This window comes from Grammomys surdaster, unplaced genomic scaffold (genome assembly GCF_004785775.1).
Source record: "Grammomys surdaster isolate TR1022 unplaced genomic scaffold, NIH_TR_1.0 372, whole genome shotgun sequence".
NCBI lineage: Eukaryota > Metazoa > Chordata > Mammalia > Rodentia > Muridae > Grammomys > Grammomys surdaster.
Genome location: NW_021604791.1, coordinates 6,745,569 through 6,772,205, shown reverse-complemented (window position 1 = coordinate 6,772,205; position 26,637 = coordinate 6,745,569). Strand labels below are relative to the sequence as shown.

Genomic DNA, 26,637 nt, shown 5'->3' with positions numbered 1-26,637 from the left:
AGCCTTGGGTCTCAGTGGAAAAACATTGAAACAGATGGCTATAAGCTAATGTAAACAGGCAGCTTTTGTGGAAATTTACAAGCCTGAGTAGTCATAGACCTTTTAAATAGGTAGCCTGGGCAGACAATACCAACTTAGATAAGGTCAAGCGAGTCATAGGCAGAGTCATGTCTTGTCCCCTGAACCTTCACCCAGCCGATACCTGGTTCTGAAGATATCTGTATTCTCCCTGAACACCCACACTCCAGTGTCATTCCCTTCCCCACATCCTGCCTTTCTGTGTTTATAACCCCTGTGTGAATGAATTACGATTTGAGAAAAAATAAATTATTAAAAAAAAAAAAGAAACTGGAGCATCTCTGCTCCAGAGGATATAGTCAGATAAATAATAGCTTTAGAGCCTGTGAGAAAAAAACTGAGGATTGAGATGTTAGTCTGAAGGGCCATCATGCTCATGAGGGAAATGCTTTACTTGCTCATGAGTGCTCAGAACAAATTACACGTGCTTAGGGGAAAGCCGACTCCATTTAGCTGCATAAAGGAAACTCACTTGACCAAAGCAGAGTTCTGTTGCCATGAATATATTCCTATGGCAACTGCCATAGGCATTTGGGGGGGAGAGGAAATTGGTACCCTATTTAGAAGGTTGATCTAATTGACCTTTGAGGACCCTAGAAATTCTGTTCTCGTGAAGTTGACTTGATTTTTCTCTGAAGAGCATCTGTATGCCCTTATGCTCCAGGGCTCTGGGTGGTCTGCCCAATGCACAGTTGCTTCAGTCCTCAGAGTTCAAGGTGCTGACATGTGATTAATGACCTCTGGTAAGTCCTGAAAGCTGGGTGTAAACTGTGGATACTGGTATCAGCTCCTCCATAGGGTTGCCATGTGATGGGATGGGACAGCACTTGCTAAGCATGCAGCTGTGTGAGCCAGCACTCAGAACCTCATGTGCACTAGCACAGTACACCTCTGGTTGCTTTGGTAGCCTCTTTGCACTTTGTTGTCTCATCCGTTGTTTTCCATGTGGCTACTCATCCTCCACACCTGCGTTTTCATTTGTGTGCTGATCTGATTTCGATATGAAGCATCCCTTCAGAGGCTCAGTTCTTAAAGGTTTAATCTCCAGGTGATGGGCTCTCAAGAAGTGATGGTGCTCATGAGGGTGCTGACCTGGAGACTTGGACCTTGATGGACTCAGGATGTGACGGCATCACTGAGATGAGACTGGAACCTTCCACGACCGAGCTCTGCTGGAGGAAGTTGGCTACTGGGTGGTGTTCTTGAGGGCTCTAGCTTATCCTGGGCTCCTTGTTTGGTTTCTGGCTGCCATGTGTGAGCATCCTCTTCTGCCACATATGCCCACTACAATTACAGTCTGAGACTTCTGAAATTTCAAGTAAAAAATCAGTTTCCCCCACCCCTGATATTGTTCTTGTCAAGTATATGTCACCATGATGAAAAGTGACAGACATGTGTGACCACCATTTTCAGGGGTTGAGTATATTTCCATACTTTTGCCTATATTAAAATTATTTTTCTACTGTCATTCATTTTACTATCAATTTGCAAGAAAGTACTTTTAGGTCTATTATATTAGTTGTAAATATTTTTCTAGCTTGTTCTTTGTCATTTGGCATGGAATATGTAACATGGAGAAGGCTTGCTGTTTGGTTAGTTTTTTAATTCAGTTATATTGATTGAGTTTTTCACTCCCTCAGAGCCTCCACTTACCTCTATTTCTTCTCAATCCAAAAGATGAAGAAAGACTGATTCTTTGCACCAGCATTTGAAACGAAAATACCCTATGACTTTGTAGACAAAAAAAAAAAAATGAAATTGCTATGTCACAGAGATATCCCAGGCCTGTGTTCTTTAAAGGTCTTTTGCTAGAGAATAGCTTCTCCTAACACCTACTCATTTACACAGTGTGGACTTCTTTTTGTTGTAGAGATAGCACTACAGATGCTATCACTAGGCCCTAGATAGACTGGAACTACCATGGCTGATTCTCTATCTGACAGTGATAATCACGTTGCCAGCCAAACTATACACCATTGGTAACAGGAAAATTAAGTCTCTGCTGCTTAAATAAAAAGGACTTGAAGTAGCTGGCAGTATTGACATTTTAGCTTGATGTCCTAGTCAGGGTTCTGTTTCTGTGAAGAGACACCATGACCACGCAACTCTCATAAAGAAAAACATTTAACTGGGTTGGCTTACAGGTTTAGAGATTTATTCCATTATCATTGTCTTAGGGTTTTACTGCTATAACAGACACTCTCACCAAGACATAAGGCCAAGGCATTATAATGACAACATTTAATTGGGGCTGGCTTACAGGTTTAGAGGTTCGGTCTGTTATCATTAAGGCAGGAGCATGGCAGCATCCAGGCAGGCATGGTGCAGGAAGAGCTGAGAGTTCTACATCTTCATCTGAAAGCCACTGAAGACTGGCTTCCACGTGGTTAGGAGGAGGGTCTCAAAGCCCACCCCCACAGTGACAGATTTCCTCCAACAAGGCCACACCTCCTCCAACAAGGCCATATCTCCTAATAGTGCCTGTGCCAAGCCATCGCCGTCATCTTGGTGGGAAGCATGGCAGCACGCAGGCAGACATGGTGCTGAGAGGAAGCTGAGAGTTCTACATCTGAATTCACTGGCACCAAGAAGAGAGAATGACATTGGGCCTAGCTTGAGCGTCTGAAACCGCAAAGCCCACCCCCAGTGAGACACTTCCTCCAACAAGGCCACACCTCTTAATAATGCCACGCCCTATGAGCCTAAGGGGACCATTTTCATTCAAACCACTACACATAATTTCTTGGCCACTTGCTGAAGGGAAGCAGCTGGGATTCTAGAAGGAATATCAGCTAGAAGACCTGGGTCATTCAATTCAGTTAATATTCCCCATCTTCTGTTAGGTGCCTGTGGCTTTGCTTAGGTTATACCTACAGAGAAAGGAACCTTAGTCTCTTTATCTCAGAAGGAGCTCACAGTCTAAGGAGGGATACAGGAAAATCAGTGACTATGCTTGCCACAACAACAACCAAAGCCACATCACTTGTATGTGCCCAGCTGTTTCCCAGACATCTCTGCAAAGCCACCTTACATGAGAACCCACTCCTGCCTTTGTTCCTGCCCCAACACATGCTAATGCAGCTTCCTGGTTATTCCATTTGGGGCTTCCTTTTCTGAAGGGCAACACTTGACACTGGTCTGGATTCCTTCCATGCCTTCACTCAGGCAGGCCGACCCCTCACTACACTCTTTCCGTTCTTTTGTGTAGTCTAGGTCCCTCAGGCACTTTATCGGAGTGTTAAGAGGATCATGTGACTCCTGTCCTAGGTGACACTCATTATTCGGCGTCCATCCTTCCACAACCCAGATCAGTTTTTCCCAATTAGTCTCATAAAATGATGATGCAATTTAAAGGTTTAATGGCTTCCAGTGATGTCGTGGATAAAAGTCAAACTCTGAAACCTCACATCGGGTGAATCCTTTGGTGACTCACCCTGATTGTGATGTTTGCCCCTCACCTTGCCCAAATCCTACCAGACTGCCGTCTTGTTTATCTGTAGCTTCTCAATCATGCCATCTTCTCTCCCTTCCCCAGATCACTTTTCTTCATCAGTTGTCTCAAGGTCCAAATGCAAGTCCTGTATGTTATGGAACCTTGGAAAGTGACTCTGATCTCCAGATGTTCTTCCATTTCTGAATTCCTGTTATCCGTCCTGAGTATCATTGACTCTCATACATTGATGAAAGGGCTGCGCTGACAAAGCAGCACAACTGTCTGGTGTAAACAACAAAAAGGTATCTGCTCACTGTTCTGGAAGCTCAAATTCTGAGGCCAAGAGGCCGGTAGCATCGCTTCCTTCTGAGGACTGCAAGGAACAATCTTTTCTGTGCCTCTCCTAGTGGCTCATGTGTTTTGGCAGTGATGACATCATCTAGGTTGTAGGAATGGATTCTTTTCTCCGGTGATTTAAACTCTTTCTCTCCCCTCCCCCCCTTTATCTCTCCCTCCCTACTCCCTCCTCTCTCTCTCTCTCTCTCTCTCTCTCTCTCTCTCTCTCTCACACACACACACACACACACACACACACACACACACATCTATAAAGCACTTTAAAGAGTGTGGTGGTTTGAATATGCTTGGCCCGGGAATGGCACTATTAGGTGTGACCTTGTTGGAAGACATCTCACTGTAGAGGTGGGCTTTAAGACACACTTCCTAGTTGCCTGGAAGCCTTCTGTTTGCCTTCAGAGAAAGATATAGAACTCTCAGCTCCTTCAGTGTCATGCCTGCCTGCACACTGCCATGCTTCCTGCCTTGATGATAATGGACTGAACCTCTGAACCTGTAAGCCAGCCCCAATTAAATGTTTGCCTTTATAAGTTACCTCAGTTGTGGTGTCTTTTCACAGCAATGGAAACCTAACCTAGGACAAAAAGACAGAATTCCTAAGTGCAAAGAGAATCTGGACCCAGGAACCAGTGTTGGTCTGACAACCAGGACTTGCGTGCTTAGAAGTGACTTGACTTCTCTTTTGTCTGTCTCAGAAGTGGTTGGTTGGGCTAGCACAGGACTGGATAATCCACACAAAGAAAGGGAAACTTGGTTTCCTTCTCCTCTGTGGGTGATTAGAAAGCCCCACCCAACACGTTCCTCCAGTGGTGAAAAAGCCCAACAAGTCATTCACTGTCTTGAGAGACAGAGAGAGGGGGGAACAAGAAGACTGTGTTAAGCATTTAAGTGTACCTGCCTCCTGGGAATGCCTGCCTCCTGGGCCATGTCTCCCAGTCCCTCAGTACTCTTGAACTTGGTCCCAGCTGCTGGGCTGTTTGGGGAGTTTGTAGATATGTAGTAAGTGAGGCTTGGATGGCAGAGCCTGGGCAGGCCTGGAACTTCCTCCTTTCCCATCCTGGGATCTGCCCCGATGCATCCCTGCTACTTTACCATGCCTCCTTCCCACCACGATGGACTGTGTGCCCTCTAACACTGGAGCAAGGGTCAGAGGAGTGGCTCAGAAATCAGAGTAGCTGCCATCACCTGAATACCCCTCTTCTGACACAAATAATGTCATTTTTAAAATAAAAATAAAATGAGCCAAAATAAACCTTTCCTTCTTTAAGTTGTTTGGAACAGGTATTTGGTCCAGCAAAGAAAAAATAACTAATATAAGCCTATTCACAGGTGCCACACACAAAAGCATGGGCCACCTATTCTGCCAGCCATAGTCATTAGTCTCTTCAATACATTCTTTTTAAAATATGTTTAATGAATTCTTTGAGAATATCATACAATCTGTCTTATTTACCTTCCTTCCCCCTCCCCTCAAATACATTCTCAGGAAATGTCAAGTAATCTATATTTCTTATCACTTTCATAGCATACTTCTGAGGTTCAAGTGAATTATATAAATTCTTTTAATTGCGTCAATCCATACTTTATTCCAGTTGACATTTTAATTGTCTACTATGTTTATTTATTTAATGGTTTTGTGTGTGGCTGGGTGTGTCACAGTGCATGTATGGACATCAGAGGACAACTTTCAGGAGTTGGTTCTCTCCTATCGTGTGAAGCCCAAGGACTGAACACAGGTCGTCCGCTTTGTAGGCAAAGGCTACCTGGTGAGCCATCTTGCCAGCTCAATATTTTAAAATTCGATGATTTTTTTTTTACTATCCCATTTTTTCTGATTGGTCCACTTTAAAGGGGCTGGGAAGGCTGAAAACAAGGACTTCCCAGAGCCTGGCAATTTCCTAGCATGGTGGGAGGCTAAATCCCTTTAAGAGAGAGCAAGCAGAGGGAGGCCATTGAGCACCAGATAGCAAGCAGGGAACCAGAGCCTCAGGCATACACAGTGGGCAGAAAAACTTCCCAGAGCTGGGGACGGTAGGCTCGGCTCCCAGCTGGTACACTCAGGTATTAGACTCGGCTCTCATGGAAGGACAAACTGAAGCTCCAGCCCAGAACAGGCAAGGGCATCCAGTTAGACGGATCCAAGGGGATGGCGCTAGCTGCCATAGATGTGTTTTGGCCTGAGGAGCCTGCAGATGCATCTAAGGGCAAAAGGAACATTTTCCCTGAGCTGTGGTGAGACTGGGCAGCCCCAAACTTCTGAACTGGTAAGGTATTAAGTTTGAAAACAATAAAAGAGAAAAAATAAACTTGGGTATAAAAAAATCATAGGAAGAAATACTTAGCTTGAAAATAAGAAAGTTAAGTCTTTAAGGAGAAAGAGATTAAAAGGAAAATATTTTCTACATTAAAAATGGAGAGAAATGCCAGGACACAATGCATCTGGATCCCATATGATTTTGTTTTGCATACAAGTGACTGTTTTTTCAGTGATGATTACAATTATGTATAATTTTTGTGGTGGTTTAAATCTGCTTGGCCCATGGGAAGTGGCACTGTCAGGAGGTCTGGCCTTGTTGGAGGAAGTGGATCACTATGTAGGCAGACTTTGAGGCCTCCTGGGCACAAGCTCAGCCCAGTGAGGAAGAGAGACTCTTTGCCTACCTTTGGATCAAGATGAGAACTCACAGCTCCTTCTCTAGCAGAATGTCTGCCTGGATGTGGCCATGCTTCCTCACACTGATCATTGATGACAATCGGCTGAACCCCTGAAACTGTAAGCCAGCCCCAATTAAATGTTGTCCTTTAATAAGAGTTGCCTTGGTCATGGTGTCTCTCCAAAGCAATAAAACCCTGACTAAGACACTTTTTAAAGATAGATCAGAATAAGACAGACAAGGAGAGGAGTGAAAGATGGAATGCAAGATTGGAGGCCATAGAACAGCGGTTAGAGGATTCTTTAAATGAGAATAACGAACCTTCAGAAGAATCCAATCTGGAATCTACAATAACAGCAAAAAAGGTAGTTCCAGATTAAAAAAAAATCCATAAAGACTTGAGGAGTTAGAATGGCACCCCACAGAGATGCAATGTATTGAATTAAGAGTATAAATTACGTTTGATGCTACTTTAAAGCAATGTCATACGATCGATTATGTGTCTTATTTTGTAGTTTGGAGAAGTACACATGTTGATACACCATACTATTGATAGATATTTTGAGTTCCAATGGGCTTCTGCCTTAAATTCTGAAAAAGCTGATTCTAATATTGCACATTTATTAGAGACGGTGGTTATCTCGGAAATGCCTTTGCAGATTGAAAGTGATGGTGCTTCAACGTACGTATCCATTAGTGACCCAGCCCGCGGGTCAGTCAACGGGATCTGCAAGGGAGAGAGTGGGGATGGAGGGGCAGGAGACACGAGAATAGAGACAAGACAGGGTATCTGATCAAGTCTCGTTTATTGAAAGGCAATTATGGGTATATAAGCACAAGCAGGGGAGTGCAGCTGGAGACACTTAACCACGAGTGCCTTGCAGCTGGGGACACTAAACAGCAAGTCCAGGATATGTCTGAGAACAACAAGATGTTTATCAGAGTGTGCTCAGCTGTTGTGGGCTGCTTGCAAAATCATCATGCTAGAAAAACAAGTCTCTTGTCAGGGTGGAAAAGAATCAACCTGCAAATATATGGCCCGAGATGGCTGCAAAGATGATAGCCGCTTTCAGCTAGGAGTCGGCTCCCAACATATTAGAATAAAATTTCTTTCTTTTTTATGGCATAAAACCCATTACAGATTGTCAATGTCTAGTGCATTGGGGTGTCAAGGGTAGGGTCACATTAATCAGGACACAGGGCATCCAGAGTAACTGTGTACCACTGCATACTTTATTGAGCGTTCCAGCACCTTTTATGGCAAACAGGATAAAGATTTCCCACGGCTTCTAATTCTCAACAGACTCAGTGAGACATAAAAACTGTCTCCAGCCAGAACTTCAGCTATCACATAGTTAATAAATCTTATTGGGTACAAAGTCCTCTGGACTTCTCATGCCATCCTTTCAAATGGCATAGATAAACATTTGTATTACAGTTTGGCTATATAATCCAAACAAGCTTATGAAGGCAGAGATGCCTTCTCTGCTGGAACAGAGAGCAGAGAATCAACTTTAATTGAATTGTGCAAACTGCACATTCCATACATATATTAATGCAGAAATGTATATTGTGAAAGTGTCTATGTTTACAGACAGTACTGAAGTTAAAACGGCCCTGATAAGATTCACCCTCAGGGATGATATGCTGAGACATATCTATTCCAGCATCCTGCTTGATTCTACCTCAGACTGCCTAAATGCTGTTTCCTCAAACATCTACATCCAGGACAGTTTCAAAACAGCTAGCTAGATCATTCAGCACCACAGACTGTTCCAGCTAGGATTCCAGTTAGGCCTTGAACTTTCTCAGCACATAGAGACTGGACAGCAAATGTAACAGCTAGCTTTCTTAAGACTACGCAATATCCCAATTTTCTTAGTGCCCCCCTCCCAAAAAAAGGAAAACAATGATTCCAGACAGCAGGAAGCAATTTTAAGAAAACAATGCCCTATTCCCAAGAGATGGGGTGGATGACTTTTGGTCATTCAATCAGTGATGGATGTTTGTTGTCATTTAAGGGGGCGATTGCAAATTGTTAATGGTCTTAGGAAGAAAAAAAAAGGTTAGACTCAGGGATTCCTTGCTTTTCTTTCCTCTATCAGTCTTCTTATGCTAAGGGGAAAAGAGGGATAAGGGTTGGAGAGAAAGAAAGGGAGATATCAAAATAACAGGGTAAAAGGGTAGATTATTGAACCTACTTTTAGACCAAAGAATATCAACAAGGCAACTCTTTTTACAGTGGTATGGACTTTGTACATCTCTACAGATTTAGAATTATAGTTTGCCATAAAATATTATGTATGTATGTTTCAACTCTTGTTTAAGGTATTGAACCTATGCAAAGTGAAGATCTAGTCCTTGAAGGCTGCTATTGCAACTTTAGGATAATTAAAAATGCAAGTTAGTAGTCAGATGATCAAATTCATGGTTATGTTAGATATTAGTCTAGTTAGTTACAGTAAGATGTTTTCAAAGTTGAACAGATAGTAAATAGCTAGAAACAAACCAGATATACTATAGATAGATGGTCTTCAAAAACACCAGAGATCCACAGAAATTGCATTTAAGGATATTTTATTAACAAAAGGGATTTTTGACAAGGCATGGCAGCACCCCCATTCTACTTCAAAGAAGATGATGAGTACTGAAGAACCTCCATATGGAGTTTGCAAGCTAAGCCACTAGGCAAGAAACTGCTGACCATATGCTGTCCAAACTAGATAAATGAGACACAGGGAAGTACACTGCCAAGCATTACCAAGACAAAGCAGTCCTTCATAATTCCTGCTTCACAGAAAAGTCTTGGCCAGATGGCTGAAGATGATGCTCCAACAACTCAGACAAATTTTGGGGGACTGTCCAGGCAGCCAAGTATCTCTGTTATTTCTATAGTTTTGGAAGCTGCTTGCCTGAACTTCCTGTATACCTAGGTAATATTTATTTCTTCTCAGGTCTCTGATGGTGTAGAAGACTAGATGGTCACAGTCTCACAATGAGTTATGATAGAAATCGATTTAGGTATAGAACTAAATAGAATACTTTCTTCAGGGTTGCCAAATACAAATGGACTAAACATTGCCAATGTAATCTTACCTGATAGTTTTTATAATTGCTATTATTGTTTATAGTTGATTATTGAAAGAGAAAGAGCCTTTTATTGTACTAAAAGGGGGAGATGCAGGGATAATCTCTTGTGCTCTGTGTAGACGCATCACCACCAGTCAATAAAAAGCTGATTGGCCAACGAGCTGAAGCGTGAGTAGAAGGTAGGATATCAGGTAGAGATTGGAATTCTGGGATAGAGTCAGTTGGGGGTGAGATTCACCCTGAACTCTGAGGAATATGGCCACATGAACCTGAAGAAATGTAATAACCATGTGACAGAACTTAGAACAAACGAGGTAACTGAGTTACGAGCTGAGGGACAGTGTGGGGAGCCAAAGCTTTGGTCCTAGGCATTTTTCATATATAATTAAGTCTCAGAGTCATAATTTCAGGAACTTGAGCATGGGTAGGAAAGCCAGCAGTTTCAGGTTTTCCCTCAGAGGACATTTGGGAGTCCTAAAGGCACTGTGACTATAGCAATGTCTGAAGTGGAAGCTGCGGTAAGCATCCAATGTGGAGAAGCCAGGAAGCTGACTAGACATCCCACAATACTCGGGTCAGACGCCTCTCAAAAAGGATCGTCATCTAAGTGTTAAAGTGGTGAGCCCGAGGAACCTGGATCTAGAGCATTTAAAATGTATCCACTACATTCTTTTTACCTGCACAACATCCTGATTTGCAAGCTCATCGTGTTGACTTTCCATCGCTATGACAAAATACTTTATATTAAAATGCCACAAACACCTCTTTGGGGCTTCTGGCTTCCATCTGTGGTTGGTTGGCTCTGTTGCTTTTGGACCTGTGACCAAGCGGAACAGTCATGGCTGTAGCACATGGTACAATACAACGGTTTGCCTCATGATAGCCAAGAAGAAAAGAGACTGAAAGAGGCAGAGATTACAATATCCTCTCCTCCTCCCTCTCCCTGCAATGGCAGACCCTAGGTGACCTAGCTTCCTTCCACTAAACTATTTCTTAAAGTATCTGCTGCCTCTCAATAGTCCCATGCTGAAGACCAAGTCATGGCACACAGGCCTTTGGAAGATATTTGGCTCAGTTACCTTTCTATCACAGTACTAAGACACCATGATCAAGACAACTTGAGAGAGTTACAGTCCTCCATGACCATCATGACAGGGAGCATCTCAGCAGGCGAGCAGGCAGGCAGGCATGGTGCTAGATCAGTAGCTGAGAGCCCACATCTAGATCCACAGGCTCCAAAAAGATAGAGCTAACTGGGAACTCTGGAATGCAGCACAGCCTCCAGCCACCTCAGTTGGGGACTTATAAAGGCAAAGAGCACAGGTTATGCTTCGTCTGTGTGCCAGCAGAAGGCCATCTCATGTAAAGCAAGCTTTTGTTTACAAAGCAGAAACAGTAGTTTTGTTAAAGTGCAAAACCAGGTAATTTTAAAATCTAACCCTTAACAGGTCTTAACCTTTGGAAGTTCATTTTTGCTTTCTAGTTCTCTCAAGCACAGTTTTAAACTTTAAAGGTTAGCCATCAATATAACGTTAGCCATCATATCCTCAGTGACACACTTTGTCCAGCAGGGCCACACCTCCTAATCCTTCCCAGACAGTTCCACCAACTGGGGATCATGCTATTCAAGTATATGAACCTATGGCATTCTCATTCAGACCACTGCATTCCAGACCAGATCTAAACCACAGCATCGGTTTTCAGTGACAGTAACTCTTTTACCTATACACCTGACTTTCTTCCTACAGTTAGGATTCCCGCCAGCCCCTAGGTAAACTTCATTAGAGCGTTTCAGGGACTCCTGTTTGTGCTGATAGTAAGTCTACAAAGCCCAGGCATCGGGCTCACTTTCTGTTGTGAGGGCATTTCTTTCTTTTCCTTCCTGCCTCCACAGCCATGCAGTTCGCTTAAAGCTCTAGGACTTGGGTGGTAAGCAGCAGCATTCTGCATTCTCATCTTTCAAGTTTTGTGTGTTGGGACCCCTGACCTTAGGCCTCGGAGGTCAGCAGTGAACCTGACTCTGGGTTATCAATGCCACTCGGAACAAAGGTTAACTGTGGCTTTCAATCCACTTACCCCTTTGCATTTCTTCATTGAGTTTTGTTCTAACATTTAATTGGTGTGTGTTTGGGGTAAGGGAGGCCAACAACTTATCTTCACTAGATGGTTACTGTACAACCAATTTCTGATACTTATGGCTTCTTTTTTTAAAAAAAGATATTTGTCTTTACAAAAAATTTTAAAAGTATGCTACTTGTATATGTGCAAGATGGTATAAAAAAATCTCTACAGAATTCAATTCATTAGCTTCTTTAAAATTTCATTTAAAAACAGACAATGCACACAAAATGGAGAAGTGAGAGCAAAGAATGAACTGGCACAAGGCGATTCACATCCCAGCATACATTTCCATGCTATGCAACGACAACGTACCTTTTCAGAGGAAAAGCCAGCTTGGTAAGGAATATAAGAGACACAAATAACAAAAAAAAAAAAAAAAAAAAAAAACTCAGCTCTTAACCATCTAGAAAGTTTTTAGGGGAGTGGTGAACTCTGGCGATTTGACCATGGTCTTTCTATCCATGAGAAGGCTATGGTAAGCAATGTATTTCGACTTAACACAAATATTGTGATAGATGGTAGAGAATTACAATTGAATAAAATAATATTTGATTCAAGGAGCCCACAACTGGATGCAGCAGCGAGATACATAAACAACTGCCTTTTGGTGGTTGTATTCTATTCTGGGGGTTTACAAGGGTACGGGCAAAAACTGTTAATAGGTAGGAGAAGCTGCAGGACAGTGGTGTCCGGGGGAAGACTGGGCGATCAGTAGGAATTCACCAGTGAAAGGTCATTTCTCTGGAGGGCCGGAGACTGGAGCGCAGCGATGGTTACCGCCAGCGGCCAGTTGACAAGGTCCTCGGGCACCGCAGAGGTTCGGGCTGCCCGCCAGGGGGCGCCGTGGCCTCGCATCGGCCGGCCGTTACGTTTCCGGGCACCGAGGCCGAAAGCCGCCATCTCCGCCCGGCGCGCGCGCCGCCACTGTGGGCCGCTCCGGTCTGTTACCGGGGCAACCGCGGCGCTCCTTCCTTGTGGGCCGCGACCGTCTCTCCGCGCCATTTTCAAACTGCGCTCGTGCCGGAGCCATTGGCCGCAGCGGGACGAACCAGCGAGGACGGCGGGTCCTGAGGGCGATGTGCGCTGCGACGGAGCGGCGACGGGAGTGGCGGTGAGGCGCGCCCGGGGAGGCCGCAGGGTCGGGCGGGGTCGCGGGGCCTCCGGGACGGTCCCCACCCCCAGCCCCGAGGGAGGGAGGCCCGGGCGCTGCTGGGAGGAAGTGGGGGAGGGCGGCGCGGGGACCGTCCCACCGTCCGTCTGTCCGTCCGTCCGTGCTGCCGGGGCCGACCCGGGGAGAACTGCGGTTCCACCTTCCAGGCTGAGCCGGGGAAGGACTGCTTGGCCGCCCCGGGCCGTGCGCTTTGCGGTGCCCGCACTCTGGTGTTTGTTTTTTAAACGCTTCTGCATCCTCAGGTTAGATATTTCTGTAAAAGTAAAAGGTGCCCGCTTTGAGACGACAACGCGCCGAGGTTTAGTAGACAGCTAGTTGTAAGTGCGGACCCTACCCTTCTCGGTTGTTTTGATTTAAAGGTTGTCGTCCGGAATATAGGGAAACCCTAATATGTACATATCCTCCCCCTGACCCCACACCCCACCCCACGAGGACTTTGCTTATTATGGCCTATGGTATTTTGATTCGTATTCTCATTCTGTCTTCATGAAGGATGGAGAGAGATGGTTCCCTGGTACCCGGAGGTGGCAGCTGTCAAAGAGGGGACATGTTTCTTGGAGTTTGCCCTGCTAATCTATCTTTGTCAGGTGTTTTTCTTGTGACCACAGGAGTTTTTCTAAAACACCCGGCATCAGTCAAGCCCCTTTTGTGAAAGGACCTAGAAAGGCCCGGGGGAAGCTTTTCAATGAAGATCCTAGATTTGTTAACGGGAATAATCAAGAAGAGGCACTAATTTAGAAGTAGTCCTGTGGTTGGGGAAGTTATTTTCTTGGGACAGCCATCTTTGCTTTATGCTTTAGTAGGAACGGTGCCATTGGTACTTTATCCCAAACTGGACATTCGACGCATCAGATTTTCCATGTATTCATTTATGTGCGCTTACAACTTTTACTAGTGATGAAGAATGTATTATTTATTTATTTATTTAAAGAACATAATTTTATTTGACTTAGAAATATGAGTTCTATGGCTACAATTACTTGGCAGAGGTTAGAAATGATCTTTGCATAGCTCAGCTTTAGGGCAGATTGCTAGAGATAATAATAGTCTTAGGTGTTTAAGAAGACAAGTTTAGTAGCTGGAGGTATAGCCCAGTAACAGAGTGCTTGCTTAGCATGTCATAGGCTCAGCATTTAATCCCGAACACTGTAAACAAACAAAATAGACAAGCGTAAAAATATATACTGAGACACTTATATGTGCAAAAGGAAGTAAAGTTAGGCATGGTGGTACACACTGTACTCATAGCACTCAAAGGTACAGGCCGAAGAAAAGTTTGAGGCCACTTAGTCTACAGAGGGGGTTCTGGACCAGTCAGGACATTATAAGGACTTTGTCTCAAAACAATTAAAAGGACCAGTATGGGAGTGAAATTGACATAGTGAGATACACAGACCTTGAGTGTGCATTTAAACACTTTGCATAAGTGTCTGTTTTTACCTATTTCCGAGCTTCTCATGAATGCAGTCACATAGAATGTGTGTCTGGCTTCTTTTGCCTGCATAGTCCTTTGGGAATCCTCCATGATGTCAGAAGATATTGGCAGCTTCTTGCCTCTTATCTGAGTCATGCTACGAGGTATAGGCTATGATAGCTTGTTCATGCCCTTTCCAGGTCTATACATTTATGAGTACAACTGCTGTTGTCTCCTTGTAGATATTTGTGTCCATTTTCTTTTGTAAAAATGTAGGAATAGAATTATGGTGTTATCGGCTAGGAGTGTATTTCACTCGGAGAAACTGCCCATTTCACAGTGGTTTTCTACTCTCTGAGTGATGTGTGAATTTCATTTGCCCAGGAGCCTTTGCTGCCCTTGGGCATTGTCAGTCCTTTTTTTTTTTTTTATATTCCTGGTGCTTAACACCAGGAAAATGCACGTTAAGGAAAATAATGTTAAGCATCTTTTCATATATTTCTCTCGAGAGATCTTTTCCAAGGTGTCTATTCAAATTTTTGTAGAACTAAAATTTAGTTTTAATACAATTTAAAGGTGTAGTTTGAAACTGGGTCTCACTATGTATCCCTGGGCCTAGGAGTTACAGGCTGTTTTCAAATTGAGGGCAGATTCCCTGCGTCTGCCTCCTAAATGCAGAGATTCGAGTCATGTGCCTCCCTGCCAGATCTAGCTCCGATTTTCTTATTGGATTGTTGTGTTTATTTTCTATTCAGTATGTAAATATTTTCTTAGATCTTGTGAATATTTTCCGCTACTCTGATTTTTATCCCCCTCACCCCCAATTCCTCATTCTTAATGTTACCAGAGATCAAATCCAGAGCTTCACAATACTAAGACAGAACTACCATTAAGCCACCTGACAGCCATGCCTTTATATTTTCCTTAGAGTTTTTTTGATGAGTTGATGTTTTCCACTTTTATGAAGTCCTGCTTAGCATATTTTTCTTTTATGTTTACTGTCACTAGGGGATTCCCTATGGGCTGTGGGCATAGCCCACTGTAGGGCACGTGCCCAGCATGGACGGATGCTTGGCTGCCATCCACAGTTCTGTAAGAAAGTGGAATTTCAAGGATCCCTTGCCTGCCTCCGGAAAAATCTTTGTTTCCTTCCAGAATTTTTGTTGTTTTAACTTTTACATTCAGGTTTATGAGGAAACACATGTTGTAATGAAGCAATATGGAGATCATATGTGTTGGATTTAAATCAGTGTTAGAATTATAGAACACTGACTACCTGAAAAGAAACCAAATGATTGTTGGGTATTAAAGTTATGTTTCACGGCTTGTGTTAATCCTCTCTTTCAGGGCTTTAAATTTGGAGTGTGACTAAAACTGGTTTTGAAAGCAAGATGACTACAGCTGCAGAGAGAAAGTATATTAACATTAGGAAGAGGTTAGACCAGCTGGGCTACCGCCAGACCCTGTCAGTGGACAGCCTGCCCTTGGTAGAAAAGCTTTTCAGGTAAAGATGAAAATATAGTTATAAATGTATGTAATCCTTAATTCACTTACCGAGTTCATGGCTGACCTTCTTTTCATGGTTAGCAGCTAGTGGATTTTGCAGAAGTCATCTGAGGTCTGTCTGTTCTCTCTTCAGTCCTAAGCCTGGCCCTCAAAAGAGGGCCTGTGTGGTGCAGGGTGCTAGGAATCACGGTACCCATTGTGCCTTTCCGAGCCACCATTTCTGAGAGTTTTCCTGAAGGGAATCACACTCTGAGGTTTCTGGTAGAGGTCAGAGGTGCTCCCTGCCATCTCTGGCCTGTCATGTGCTGTCATCCTTTTACAGTGGTGAGGACTACACAGCCTTGAGTGTGCTTGGCAGGCGCTCTATCATTGAGCTTTCCCACGCAGCTTTCCCCTTACAGTCTGTCTGCCGAGCTGGTCTTTAATTTCTGCTAGTCTAGAACTGCGCTCTAACTTGGTGTTAATACTGTCACATCTCCCCTTAACGGAAAGGCTCTTTGAGATTGGAGCGGGTGTTTAAGAAGGCTGGTTAGTAGGACTACAAGAGATGCTGATAGAAAGCAGAGGATGGATAAAGATAACGTGTGGTCTTTGATTTGAGCCCCCAGACCTCTCATGACCCGATCCCTTTGGATCCTGAAGCTTCAGCTCCTGCGTGCTGAGTCACGTGACACTCTGCAATGTTCCGTGTACTCAGCCTTGCTGTCTGTGCACTGCTCCCTCTGCTTGTAGCTCCCTCTCCCTTTCTGTCCTGCCTGTAGGCACCTTCTCACTCTCTGCGCTGTGTAGGACAGGCACAGCATTTTACAGTCACCGCGCATCATCCTTGACGTCTTGGTGTCGTCCTTGCATTGCAAACGGCCTAGGACTGCCATGTTCACCTACAGCTGCTATAGATTGCTCATCTGATGAGCACAGAAATGTTTGCTTTATCATGTTCCATGATGTCTCTGACAACTGTCTGTAGATTGTAAGTTCTTCGTTAGTAAGTGCATTTGTGTGTGTGTTTTCTTCTCATGAAACATTTAGTGGGTGTTGCATTTTATTGAACTATTTTTCTGAGAGGTAAGAGAGTGTTTCTGGTTTGTGCCTTCCTGGAGGTAGCATATAGCACACAGTCAGTCCATATTTACTCAATGAAAAGCTAGTTTCACAGACTCCACCAGTCTGGAGACAGAGCAAGAGGGGAGAGTGAACAGCGCTTGGGCATGGTAACTCATTTTGTTGAGGGATTTTTAAATCGAAGGTAAAATTATCGATGAAATTACCTTCAGAACTGAAGGACCAATCAACTAAACAACAGTTTGATGTGTTTGTATTTTATAACTTATAGTTAGGCCTGTTTTGAGAAACTTGAAGACCCTTTGATACCTTGACAGAACCCTACTGTTCATTCTTCTGCTAAGTTTTATACTATTTAACACTAACATCATATTTAACCCTTTTTAGAAATGTATTTTAAGTTACTAAAAGACTCATGGAACATGTGCTTGCGGTTGTGTTTCCTCTCTCACCTTTAGTGATTTAGTTCATACGACCGAAAGCCTGCGGCAGTGCAGGCTATCCTCGGTAAAGGCAGAAAAGGAAAGTGCCAATTTCGACTTTGTTTTGGAACCTTACAAACTTGAAAATACAAGGCTGAATAAGGAGAATAATGAATTGTATCTGGAGTTAATGAAGCTCAGAGAACACTCAGACAAGCACATTAAAGGTACGTGGGACGTGATGATGATGCTTCTCAGTGAAGGGTCCTTGCCCTCTTTGTTTTGTAAGTGGAAAAGGCTAACATCCCTTTAAGATACTTGATATGAAAAATGACTGTCCTGCTCACAGCTTCCTAAATACAGTGCATTGAACTGTAGCTAGAGAGTGAAAATAAATGACCATTCCATAGCTACGATAATGTGCAGTATATGTGGATTATGCTTTTTAGTTAGTAATTCTAGAGAATATTAGACGGCAGAACAGAAGATGTTTTCTCAAATATAAAGTAAAGAAGTGAGGGCCATGTGTCAGTTACTGAGCAGTGTTAGGGCCAGGCAGTAGATTCCAAAGGTAACGGGGAATTATTTGGTTATCTTACTATAAATTTTATTTTCAAAATTCTTTAGCTTAAATCTAACTTACTAGATCAAAGCCATGGTACACATTGGGTGTATACAGTAATAATGAAAAAAAAAAAAAACCCAAAGTCTCTTTCTGTGCTTAGTGGGTTATGTGCAGATTTGTTAGTGTCGGGCAGTGACTTTGGCTTCACACAGAGTGTGTGTAAGGCTCGGTGGTGTCTGTCAAGTCCCTGTGGATGGCCTGAGCCTTAGAGCTGTTTTCATCTTCCTCACTTTAAGACTTGAAAATCACATTGAAGAAGTGTGCGCGTGAGACGGCTGATCTGAAGTTTCTGAATAACCAGTATGTTCACAAGGTCCGACTCCTGGAGAAAGACAGCAAGGCTAAGGATGAGAAAATCCAACAGCTTCAAGAGAAGAATCTGCGTGCTGTAGTACAGACTCCTGGTAACTCTTCGGTTTCCTTCTTAAACCAAGTTGGTTAAAGTGGTCGTGGATACAGAACTGTGAGCTATACCTATTTTTCGTGAGAATCTATTAATTTAGAAAGTATACCTCTAGTCTTACCAGCTGCTGAGAAAGTAAACGGGCCAGGAGTTTTATACCACTCCAAGACTATCTACCCATTTAAAGCGTTCCTGCTACCTACAAAGATGTTCACTACTAATTCAGATTATAGCATTATAGGTGACATCCTCTTAAATTTAGTTTTGCTCTTTAGAGTTTAAGTTATCCACTCTCTCTCCCTCCCTCCCTATTCCCTGTCTTCCCCCCGTCCCCCGTGTGTGTATGTGCACATGTAAGCCAGAAGTCAACTCCCAATTTCTTCTTCTATCGCTTTCACTGGATTTTTTTGATACAAGGTTTCTCACTGAGTCTTGAGCTTGCCTAGTAAGGTAGACGTGCTGTCCAGCAGGTTCAGGAATCTTGTCCCCTCCTCTCTGGTGCTGGGATTATAGGCATGGTACCAACACGTGGTTGCCGGGGCCTGAGCACAGGTCCTCCTGCTTGAGCAGCAAGCACTCTACCATTTGAGCAGTCTCCCAGCCCCCAGTTCTCTGTTCTTTTGACAGTGCTTCCTAAGTGTGTGTGTCTTATAGTCTTGCTGTCAGCGCTCCTTGGCTGACAGTGGTACATTAGCACACAACCCTGACCACTGCAGGGCACACTCAGCTTTTAGTCCTGCCAGAATCTAATCTAGCCGAGGGACAGTTTAAACTATGCATATGGCTAGTCTGCAGGTACAGAAAGCTTATTTTATAACCTTGACTTATTAGATGTTTCAGAAATACATTTTTCAGTCACAGATGAGCCCACTTTCTAAAAGCTTAGCTTGTGCTGCTTAGCACCTAGAAAGGTGTTCTGCTTGTCCTTTGTCCTTATGCCATGCATCTGTTTCTGCTTTCTTAGGTGGCAAAAAAAGAAACATTGCATTTAGGCGCCAGCGGATGCAAATCGATGAACCAGCCCCACCGTCGGAAGTCAGCTCATACCCAGTTCCTCAACCAGAAGACCCGTACATTGCAGACCTCCTGCAGGTGGCTGACAACAGGTGTGTGAGCTACTTCCTCTGCTGAGGCTGGGAGTGGGAGAGGTATGCTTAGCATGCCTGAGGACCTGAGCTCAATCCCTAACACCAAGAGTGGCGGGATCATCTTCATCATCATCTCATCACCATCTTCATCTTTGTTGGCTTGATTGATCACGTGATCACTGTTGTATTATAAGGTGTATGGTGGGAAGGTTCGAGTTTGTCGATTGTTGTGTCCCCGTGCCTAGCACAGAACTTTGCATCGATACTCAATAGGTATTTTGAGAATGATTTGGAATTGTTTTTTAAAAGATGTATTTATTTATTTTATGTATATGAGTACATCATTGCTCTCTTCAGATATATCAGAAGAGGGCATCAGACCTCATTGCAGATGGTTGTGAGCCACCATGTAGTTGCTGAGAATTGAACTCAGGACCTCTGAAAGCGCAGTCAGTGCTCTTAACCACTGAGCCATCTCTCCAGCCCTGGAATTTTTTTTTTTTAACTTGTTTAAAAACTGTGATTTCAAATAAGTCATGTATCTGAGGTTTCTGCCCATATTTGCTCTAAAATAACTTACTGCTGTTAAGAAGATATAGCTGTCTCCTGAGAGGCTCTGCCAGAGCCTGACAAATACAGAGGTGGATGCTCACAGCTAACTATTGGACTGAACATGGGGTTCCCTATGGAGGAGTTAGAGAAAGGACTGAAGGAGCTGAAGGGGTTTGCAACCCCATAGGAAGAACAATAATATCAACCAACCAGACTCCCCAGAGCTCCCAAGGACTAAAGCATCAACCAAAGAGTACACACGGGGGACCCATGGCTCCAGCCACATATGTGACAGAGGATGGCCTTGTCAGGCGCCCTTGGTCCTGTGAAGGCTCGATGCCCCAGTATAGGGGAATGCCAGGGTGGGGAGGTGGGTGGGTGGGAGAGCACCCTCATGGAAGCAAGCAGGGAGATAGGATAGGGGTTTCTGGGGGGAAACCTGGAAAGGAGATAACATTTGAAATGTAAATAAAATAGTGTGTGTGTGTGTGTGTATATGTATATGTATATGTATATGTATATGTATATATGGAGAGAGAGAGAGAGAGAGAGAGAGGGAGGATGTAAACAAACAAGAAGAACCCATTTCAGTAGGGTCACTTTGACATTTACTTTCATCTCTAAGTAGGTTATCTTGCTGGAGTCTCTCCTGCTTCAGATATAGCAGAACGCCAGCTGGACGTGATAGCGTCCTAACATGATCTGAAGTTCTTAGGAATTCTTTAGCCTTGTATTTATATTTCCTTAAATATAAATCAGACTTAGCTATGGGTTCCATTTTATTAAATGTTCATCAGGCCTCCAGGCAGGACCCTGAGCAAGTGCCCTGAGACCATCAGAGTAAGAGGCTGCTGCTGATTGGAAACGCTTGCAGTCCAGATGTCACTAAGAGAGTTATGGACATTTAGGGAAGAGGGCAAGTGATATTGGACAAGGTATCCAACGTGTGGGGCACACAGGGAGATAGTTCATAAGGACCTTGTGGTTCCTGTAAAGGACAGAGAGGAGATGTTCAACCAGTCACAGTATCTAACAGTGCATTAGTCTCTCATGGTATTACGTGCCTGTGTTTATGTGGCTACCTTGACCTTTGGTGTGTTGCTCATCTGAGGGGGGCTCACACAATCGTAGCCTGATGTTGTTATGTAGAGAATCGTTTACACTATAGAAGTGCCATCAGTCTATGAAACAGTGGTGAAATAGGGTGTTTTATTCTGTATGCTTTGGTGTGTGCGTGCACACACACACACATTCGCACACCGTCTCTTCTGCATTGGTGTTGCATGCCTGCATGCCTGCTTTTATTCTTAGCTTAGAGTAGTAGACCCTTTGGCTTTGGTAAGAGTTGGGATGAGCTCTCTGCAACCTACTTATTGCAGCTCACAGACAATTTGTCTTCAAAGCAGACCTGCTTTAGGCTTTTCTAGCCAAAAGTGGGTTATGCCATACCAAGCCGATAGGATCCATGTAGAGTTCAGATGACTCGGACAAAGTCTTGATTCTATTAGAACTTACAGGTTCTAGGAAAAGTAGGCTTTACTGAGGTCACTTAGAACATTGTGGTTTTCTCAATTCTTTGCTCTCCAGAAGTATAAAGTAGTTTATAGGTAACACAGGGTTGGTTAGGGTCCGAAAACACCCTATTTCACTTAGTGGTGTTGTGAATTTTGAACTGGATTTTCAGTTTCCTGAACCTAAGACTTGGTAGCTGTATCTCAGAGTTGTTCTAAGGACCCAGTGGACCAACAAGCTGTTTTATTGCATGATGTATGTGAGTTTCAAATCCCTTGCCTCTCAATTTTGATATCTGCTCATGTAAAATTAGCTCTCCAAGACGATGTACTGTGTGCGTGCTGAGACACTGGGACCCTTGAGCACAGCCCTGCGGCCCTCCTGCAACAGCATCTCTTTGATGTACCTTTGTGGTGTCTTGTCTCTGTCACACATGCTGACATTAGTGTGCATGTTTCAGGATTCAGGAGCTGCAGGAGGAAGTCCGCCAGCTGCAAGAGAAGCTGGCAGAGATGGAGAAAGGCGTGCAAGACTACAGCAGGCAGGTGGGCTTTCCCTCTGTGGCATGGGTGGGGATGCGTGTGCTCTGATCCCTCGAGGCCAAAGTAGTCGTATGCTTGATGTTACAGAGTCCTAGTTTGAAGTGCAGCCTCTTTCTTTTCCAAAAGCTTGTTAGTTGAGTGAGGTGAAGTAGCTCTCCAGTACTGGTCCATTCCCTTATTATTCACTGAGGTGAGCAGTGATTTTAGTTTTTCTTTTTTTAAATCATCTCTCTCCCTAAGTAAGAAATTTTCCCCAAATAAAAATTGTAAGTGCTATGTTCATTTCAAGAATAATTTTACTGAAGTATAACAACATACTTTTATAATTTTATTTGTTTTATAATTATATTTGTTAGGAGGGCCAACAAGATGGCTCAGCCGGTAGAGGTGCTTGCAACCAGGCCTGAGGACCTGAGTTCGATCTCCAGGACCCACATGGTGGAGGGAGAGAGCCGACTCTTAAAGTTATCCTCTGACCTCCACTTATGACATGCACACACAGAATGTATCAATAAATCATTTTTAAAAACATAAAAGAAAATAATTGTATTATTATTTTATTTATTTATTTTTTTACTTTGGATATAAGTCTTTGAAAGTTCCTCTTCTGGGCTGCCGTCTTCAGTGTGGCTCCTCTAGAGGTCATCACTGCAGCATTGTAGTTGTCTGAGAAGCCTGAGCTCAGCAGATACAGTGTTAGATCATAGCTCCAGCGAGCTCTGCTCTTGCCCTTCCTGTTGGTGTCTTTAATTGTATTGTCATTTCATTCATCTACATTCCAAATGTTGCTCCTCTTCCCATCCCCCCTCCAAGGGTTCTTCACCCCCTTCCCCTTGTCTCTGAGAGGGTGCTCCACACCCCACCCTCCCACTCTCCTCACCCACCCACTCACCCCCAGATCACCCCACTCCCCTGTTCCCTTCCCTTGAGGAATCAAGTCTCTACACAGTTAAGCACGTCCTCTCCCACTGAGGTCACACAAAGCAGTCCACTGCTGCATATGTACCGGGGACCGGGGACCAGCCCATGGATGCTCTTTGGTTGGTGGCTTAGTCTCTGGGAGTTCCCAGGGATCCATCTTAGTTGACACTCTTGGTCTTCATGTGGGATTGCAGTCCCCTTCAGCTCCTTTAGTCCTTCCCCTAACTCTTCCATAAGGGTCCCTGACCTCAGTCCAACGGTTAGCTGTAAGTATCTGCATCTGTCTCAGTCAGCTGCTGGTAGAGCTTCTCAGAGGACAGCCATGCTAGGCTCCTGTCTGTAAGTACAACATGGCATCAGTAATAGTGTCAGGTTTTGTGGCTGCCCACGGGATGGATCCCAAGTTGGGCCGGTCCCTGGATGGCCTTTCCTTCAATCTCTGCTCCATTTTTGACCTTGTATTTCTTTTAGTCAGGAACAATTCTGGGTCAAAAATGTTGAAGGTAGATAGTGACCTCACCCCTCCACTGGGGACCTGTCTGTCTACTGGAGGTGGTCTCTTCAGGTTCCATCTCTCCACTGTTGGGCATTTTGGCTGAGGTCATCCCCACTGAGTCCTGGGAGCCCCTCACATCCCAGTTCTCTGGGACTTTCTAGAGGTCTCCCTGGCCCCAACCTCCTGCAGCTGCATATTTCCATTCATTCTCCTGACCACTCTGGGTGTCTCTCCTGTCTCCTCCCATGCCTGATCTTGTTCCCCTTTCCTCCTGGTCCCTCTGTTCCCCTTTGTAAGTGGGATTGAAGCATCCTCACTTGGGCCTTCCTTCTTGTTAAGCTTCCTACCATCTGTGAGTTGTATCATGGGTATTCTGAACTTTTTGGCTAATACCCACTTTCAGTGAGTACATAGCACGCTTGTCCTTTTGGGTCTGGGTTACCTTACTCAGGATGATATTTTCTAGTTCCATCCATTTGTCTGCAAACTTCATGGCTTAGCTGGCCAGCATACTTTGTTACTTACTGTGCTCACTGGAGTTTAAACTTGGTAACATGTTTTTCATGTATGTGGCTGTATAATCTGTACATATAATTCTATATGTACCTAGTATGTTGTATAACTCCTAGTTTGTAAAGTACTTTGAAAATTATTTAGATTAGAAAGGAGTTAAAGGAAATTTTAATATCATCAAACCAAAAAACAAAACCAAAAACCAGCCAAAAACACTTTTGCGAAGACACTAAAAAGCAGCAATTCTTGACCCTTTGGGGTCACATATCAGATATCCTGCATATCAGATACCTGTGCTATGATTCATAACAGCAGAATTACAGTTATGAAGTAGCAATGCACTGATTTTATGGCTGGGGTCACCGTGCATGAGGAGCTGTATTATAAAGGGTCACAGCATTAGGAAGACTGAGAACCACTGCACTAAAGTGTCAGGTATTTACACTGAGTTGGAGCTCAGAGGTAAGGGGCTAGCATAAAGTGCTGGGCTGAATTCTCAACATAGCAGAAAAAGACAAAGTGCACATACTGAATGTCATTACTATTTTTCAGTTTATAACCACATCCCCCAACTCCTTTATGAGCATAAACTCCCCAGACCTTGCATCTGAGGTGACTGAAGTATTGTGGAGGATATTGCTCGGCCATTCTGATTAAAGCACCCCGTACACTCTGCCTGTCGTAGTTGAGTCCTCTCTGCTAGCGATTCTTTCTGCTTGAGTTTGTTTTTCTCAGAATGTGTTCCAGGTTGTGAGGGCTAGGGGCTGAGCTCAGTGGTAGGCACTCACTGAGCATGCTCAAAGCCCTGGACAGAAAGCAATACCAGCACACACCAGCACCCTGTATTCTGCTGTCCCCAACCTCTCCTGATGCCATCAGCACTTTCTCAGGCTGTCTCCTTGTTTCAGCTTCCTGTTTGTGCTGTTAAATAGTAATATTTGTACTCGGGGGCTCCTGAGACTTAATGGGCAGAGGCTGTTCTGGATCAATGCTCCATTCCTCACACTCCTCCCCAGCAGTGAGCTTCCTTGCACGTTATGGTCCAGTCATGCTGAGCCATTTCTGCTGCCTCAGCTGTTTCCCATGATTCTGTGCTTTGGTCCATCCTGCCTGGGGGCACTCTTTTCTCAGTACAGGATTGCTATGACCTTGTGTGGACATTCTGTATTAGCAAGGCCTTCGGTATGTAATAGGCACAGGGTGCAGAGTGGGTCGCTGTATCCCCTTAAGTGTTGGTGATGTTGTAACAGTATTTCCTTCACTCTTCCCTGGATGTCCCTGAGCCAGTCACTATTCAGATGCTTGCCAGCTTTCCCTGTGAAGTTCTCTGTTCTTGAAAGTCAGAGCCAATTGTCTCATCCTTACACAGATCACTGTGTATCCAGTAATTATTGAGAGGAATTGTTTGTTCCCCCCTCTGTTTTGGGGAAAAAGAAAGCAAAAAAGTGTGTGTACCTGCATGCAATTTTTCTAATTCTTGCATGTGAATTAGTGTCAGCATATGGCTGATACTAGTCCTTTGATTAAACGTAAATAATAATTAAATTCACTCTATTTTCATATCCCTTTTAATACTGAATTAGATAGCAACTCCGTTTTTGGTCTTTCCCCTTCATTCACATAGTCACTCATTCTGCCAAGCACTGCAGTTCGAGACGTATCCAGTACTCGAACATGTGTATAGTCTGCCAAGACATTTCTCTTCATATAAACAACTGCCTAATTTTAAAGGAGAGAAACAAACTAAAAATTCAATTAGAATCAGTTCCATAATTGAGCGCTATGTTGAACTCTTGCATTGCTCTGCCCTGTGTTTTGTACATGTGTGGGTTCCTGTATAAATGCTGGCTGATATGTGCACTGCCGGGACGTTAGTAAAGAGTGTCTGAATGAGTGTGCAGTTAAGGATTCGCTTTCTAATGAGACTTTATCAACTGAAAGCGTAACTTTCTGTTCTCAGATTGAACTAAGAGAACGAGAAATAGAACGACTGTCGCTTGCTTTGGATGGCGGTCGTTCCCCGGATGTCCTGTCTCTGGAGACTAGAAATAAAACCAATGAAAAGCTCATTGCTCACTTAAATGTTCAGGTAATGGATCTTAGGGTTGTTTCATGGAGTGCATAACAACTTGAGGTTTATAGAAATCTGTGGGTGTATGAAAGTGACAGATTTGTTCACTGAAGTGTTATTTATAAGATAATCTTTGTTTGTTTATTTTGAGACAAGGTCTCACTATATAACCTTGGCTGCCCTGAAACCCTCTCTGGAGACCAGGCTGGCATTGAACTCACAGAGATCTGGCTGCCTCTGCCTCTCCAGTGCTAGGATTAAAGGTGTGTGCCACCATACCTGGCTCTGGAGGGTTTCTGATAGAGCCAGAGTATGTAGAAATAGGGGGAAGCTTTTGAGAAATCAGAGTGCTTAATGAGGTAGCAAGTAAGAGAGGTCTAATGTTACAAACTTAAAGGACCGTAAGCCCTAGGCATTGCCTTCAGTTTGCCCTTAAAAAAAAACAAAACTATGCGTGAATGAAGTGTGGTAATTGTCATTGTCCGCTCAGGAGGGAGAGAGGCAGGAAGATCAGTTTATGATCTGCCTCAGCCCTGTGGTAAAGTCTAGACTACCTTGGGTTACATGAGACTCTATCTTAAAAGAACAACAACAAAATATATATAA

At 43.8% G+C, this 26,637-nt stretch overlaps 1 protein-coding gene across 1 annotated transcript in view; it reads left to right on the top strand.

Moving 5' to 3' along the window:
- The first annotated feature begins 13,063 nt into the window (after window positions 1-13,063).
- The window catches only part of Cep135 (centrosomal protein 135), a 62,659-nt gene continuing 49,085 nt past the window's right edge, over window positions 13,064-26,637 (top strand). The window contains exons 1-7 of the mRNA XM_028780836.1: window positions 13,064-13,146; window positions 15,666-15,822; window positions 17,345-17,535; window positions 18,170-18,337; window positions 19,301-19,442; window positions 21,949-22,033; window positions 25,921-26,049. Coding sequence (XP_028636669.1) covers window positions 15,710-15,822; window positions 17,345-17,535; window positions 18,170-18,337; window positions 19,301-19,442; window positions 21,949-22,033; window positions 25,921-26,049 — 828 coding nt within the window. The 5' untranslated portion in view covers window positions 13,064-13,146; window positions 15,666-15,709. The remainder of the gene's footprint in view (window positions 13,147-15,665; window positions 15,823-17,344; window positions 17,536-18,169; window positions 18,338-19,300; window positions 19,443-21,948; window positions 22,034-25,920; window positions 26,050-26,637) is intronic.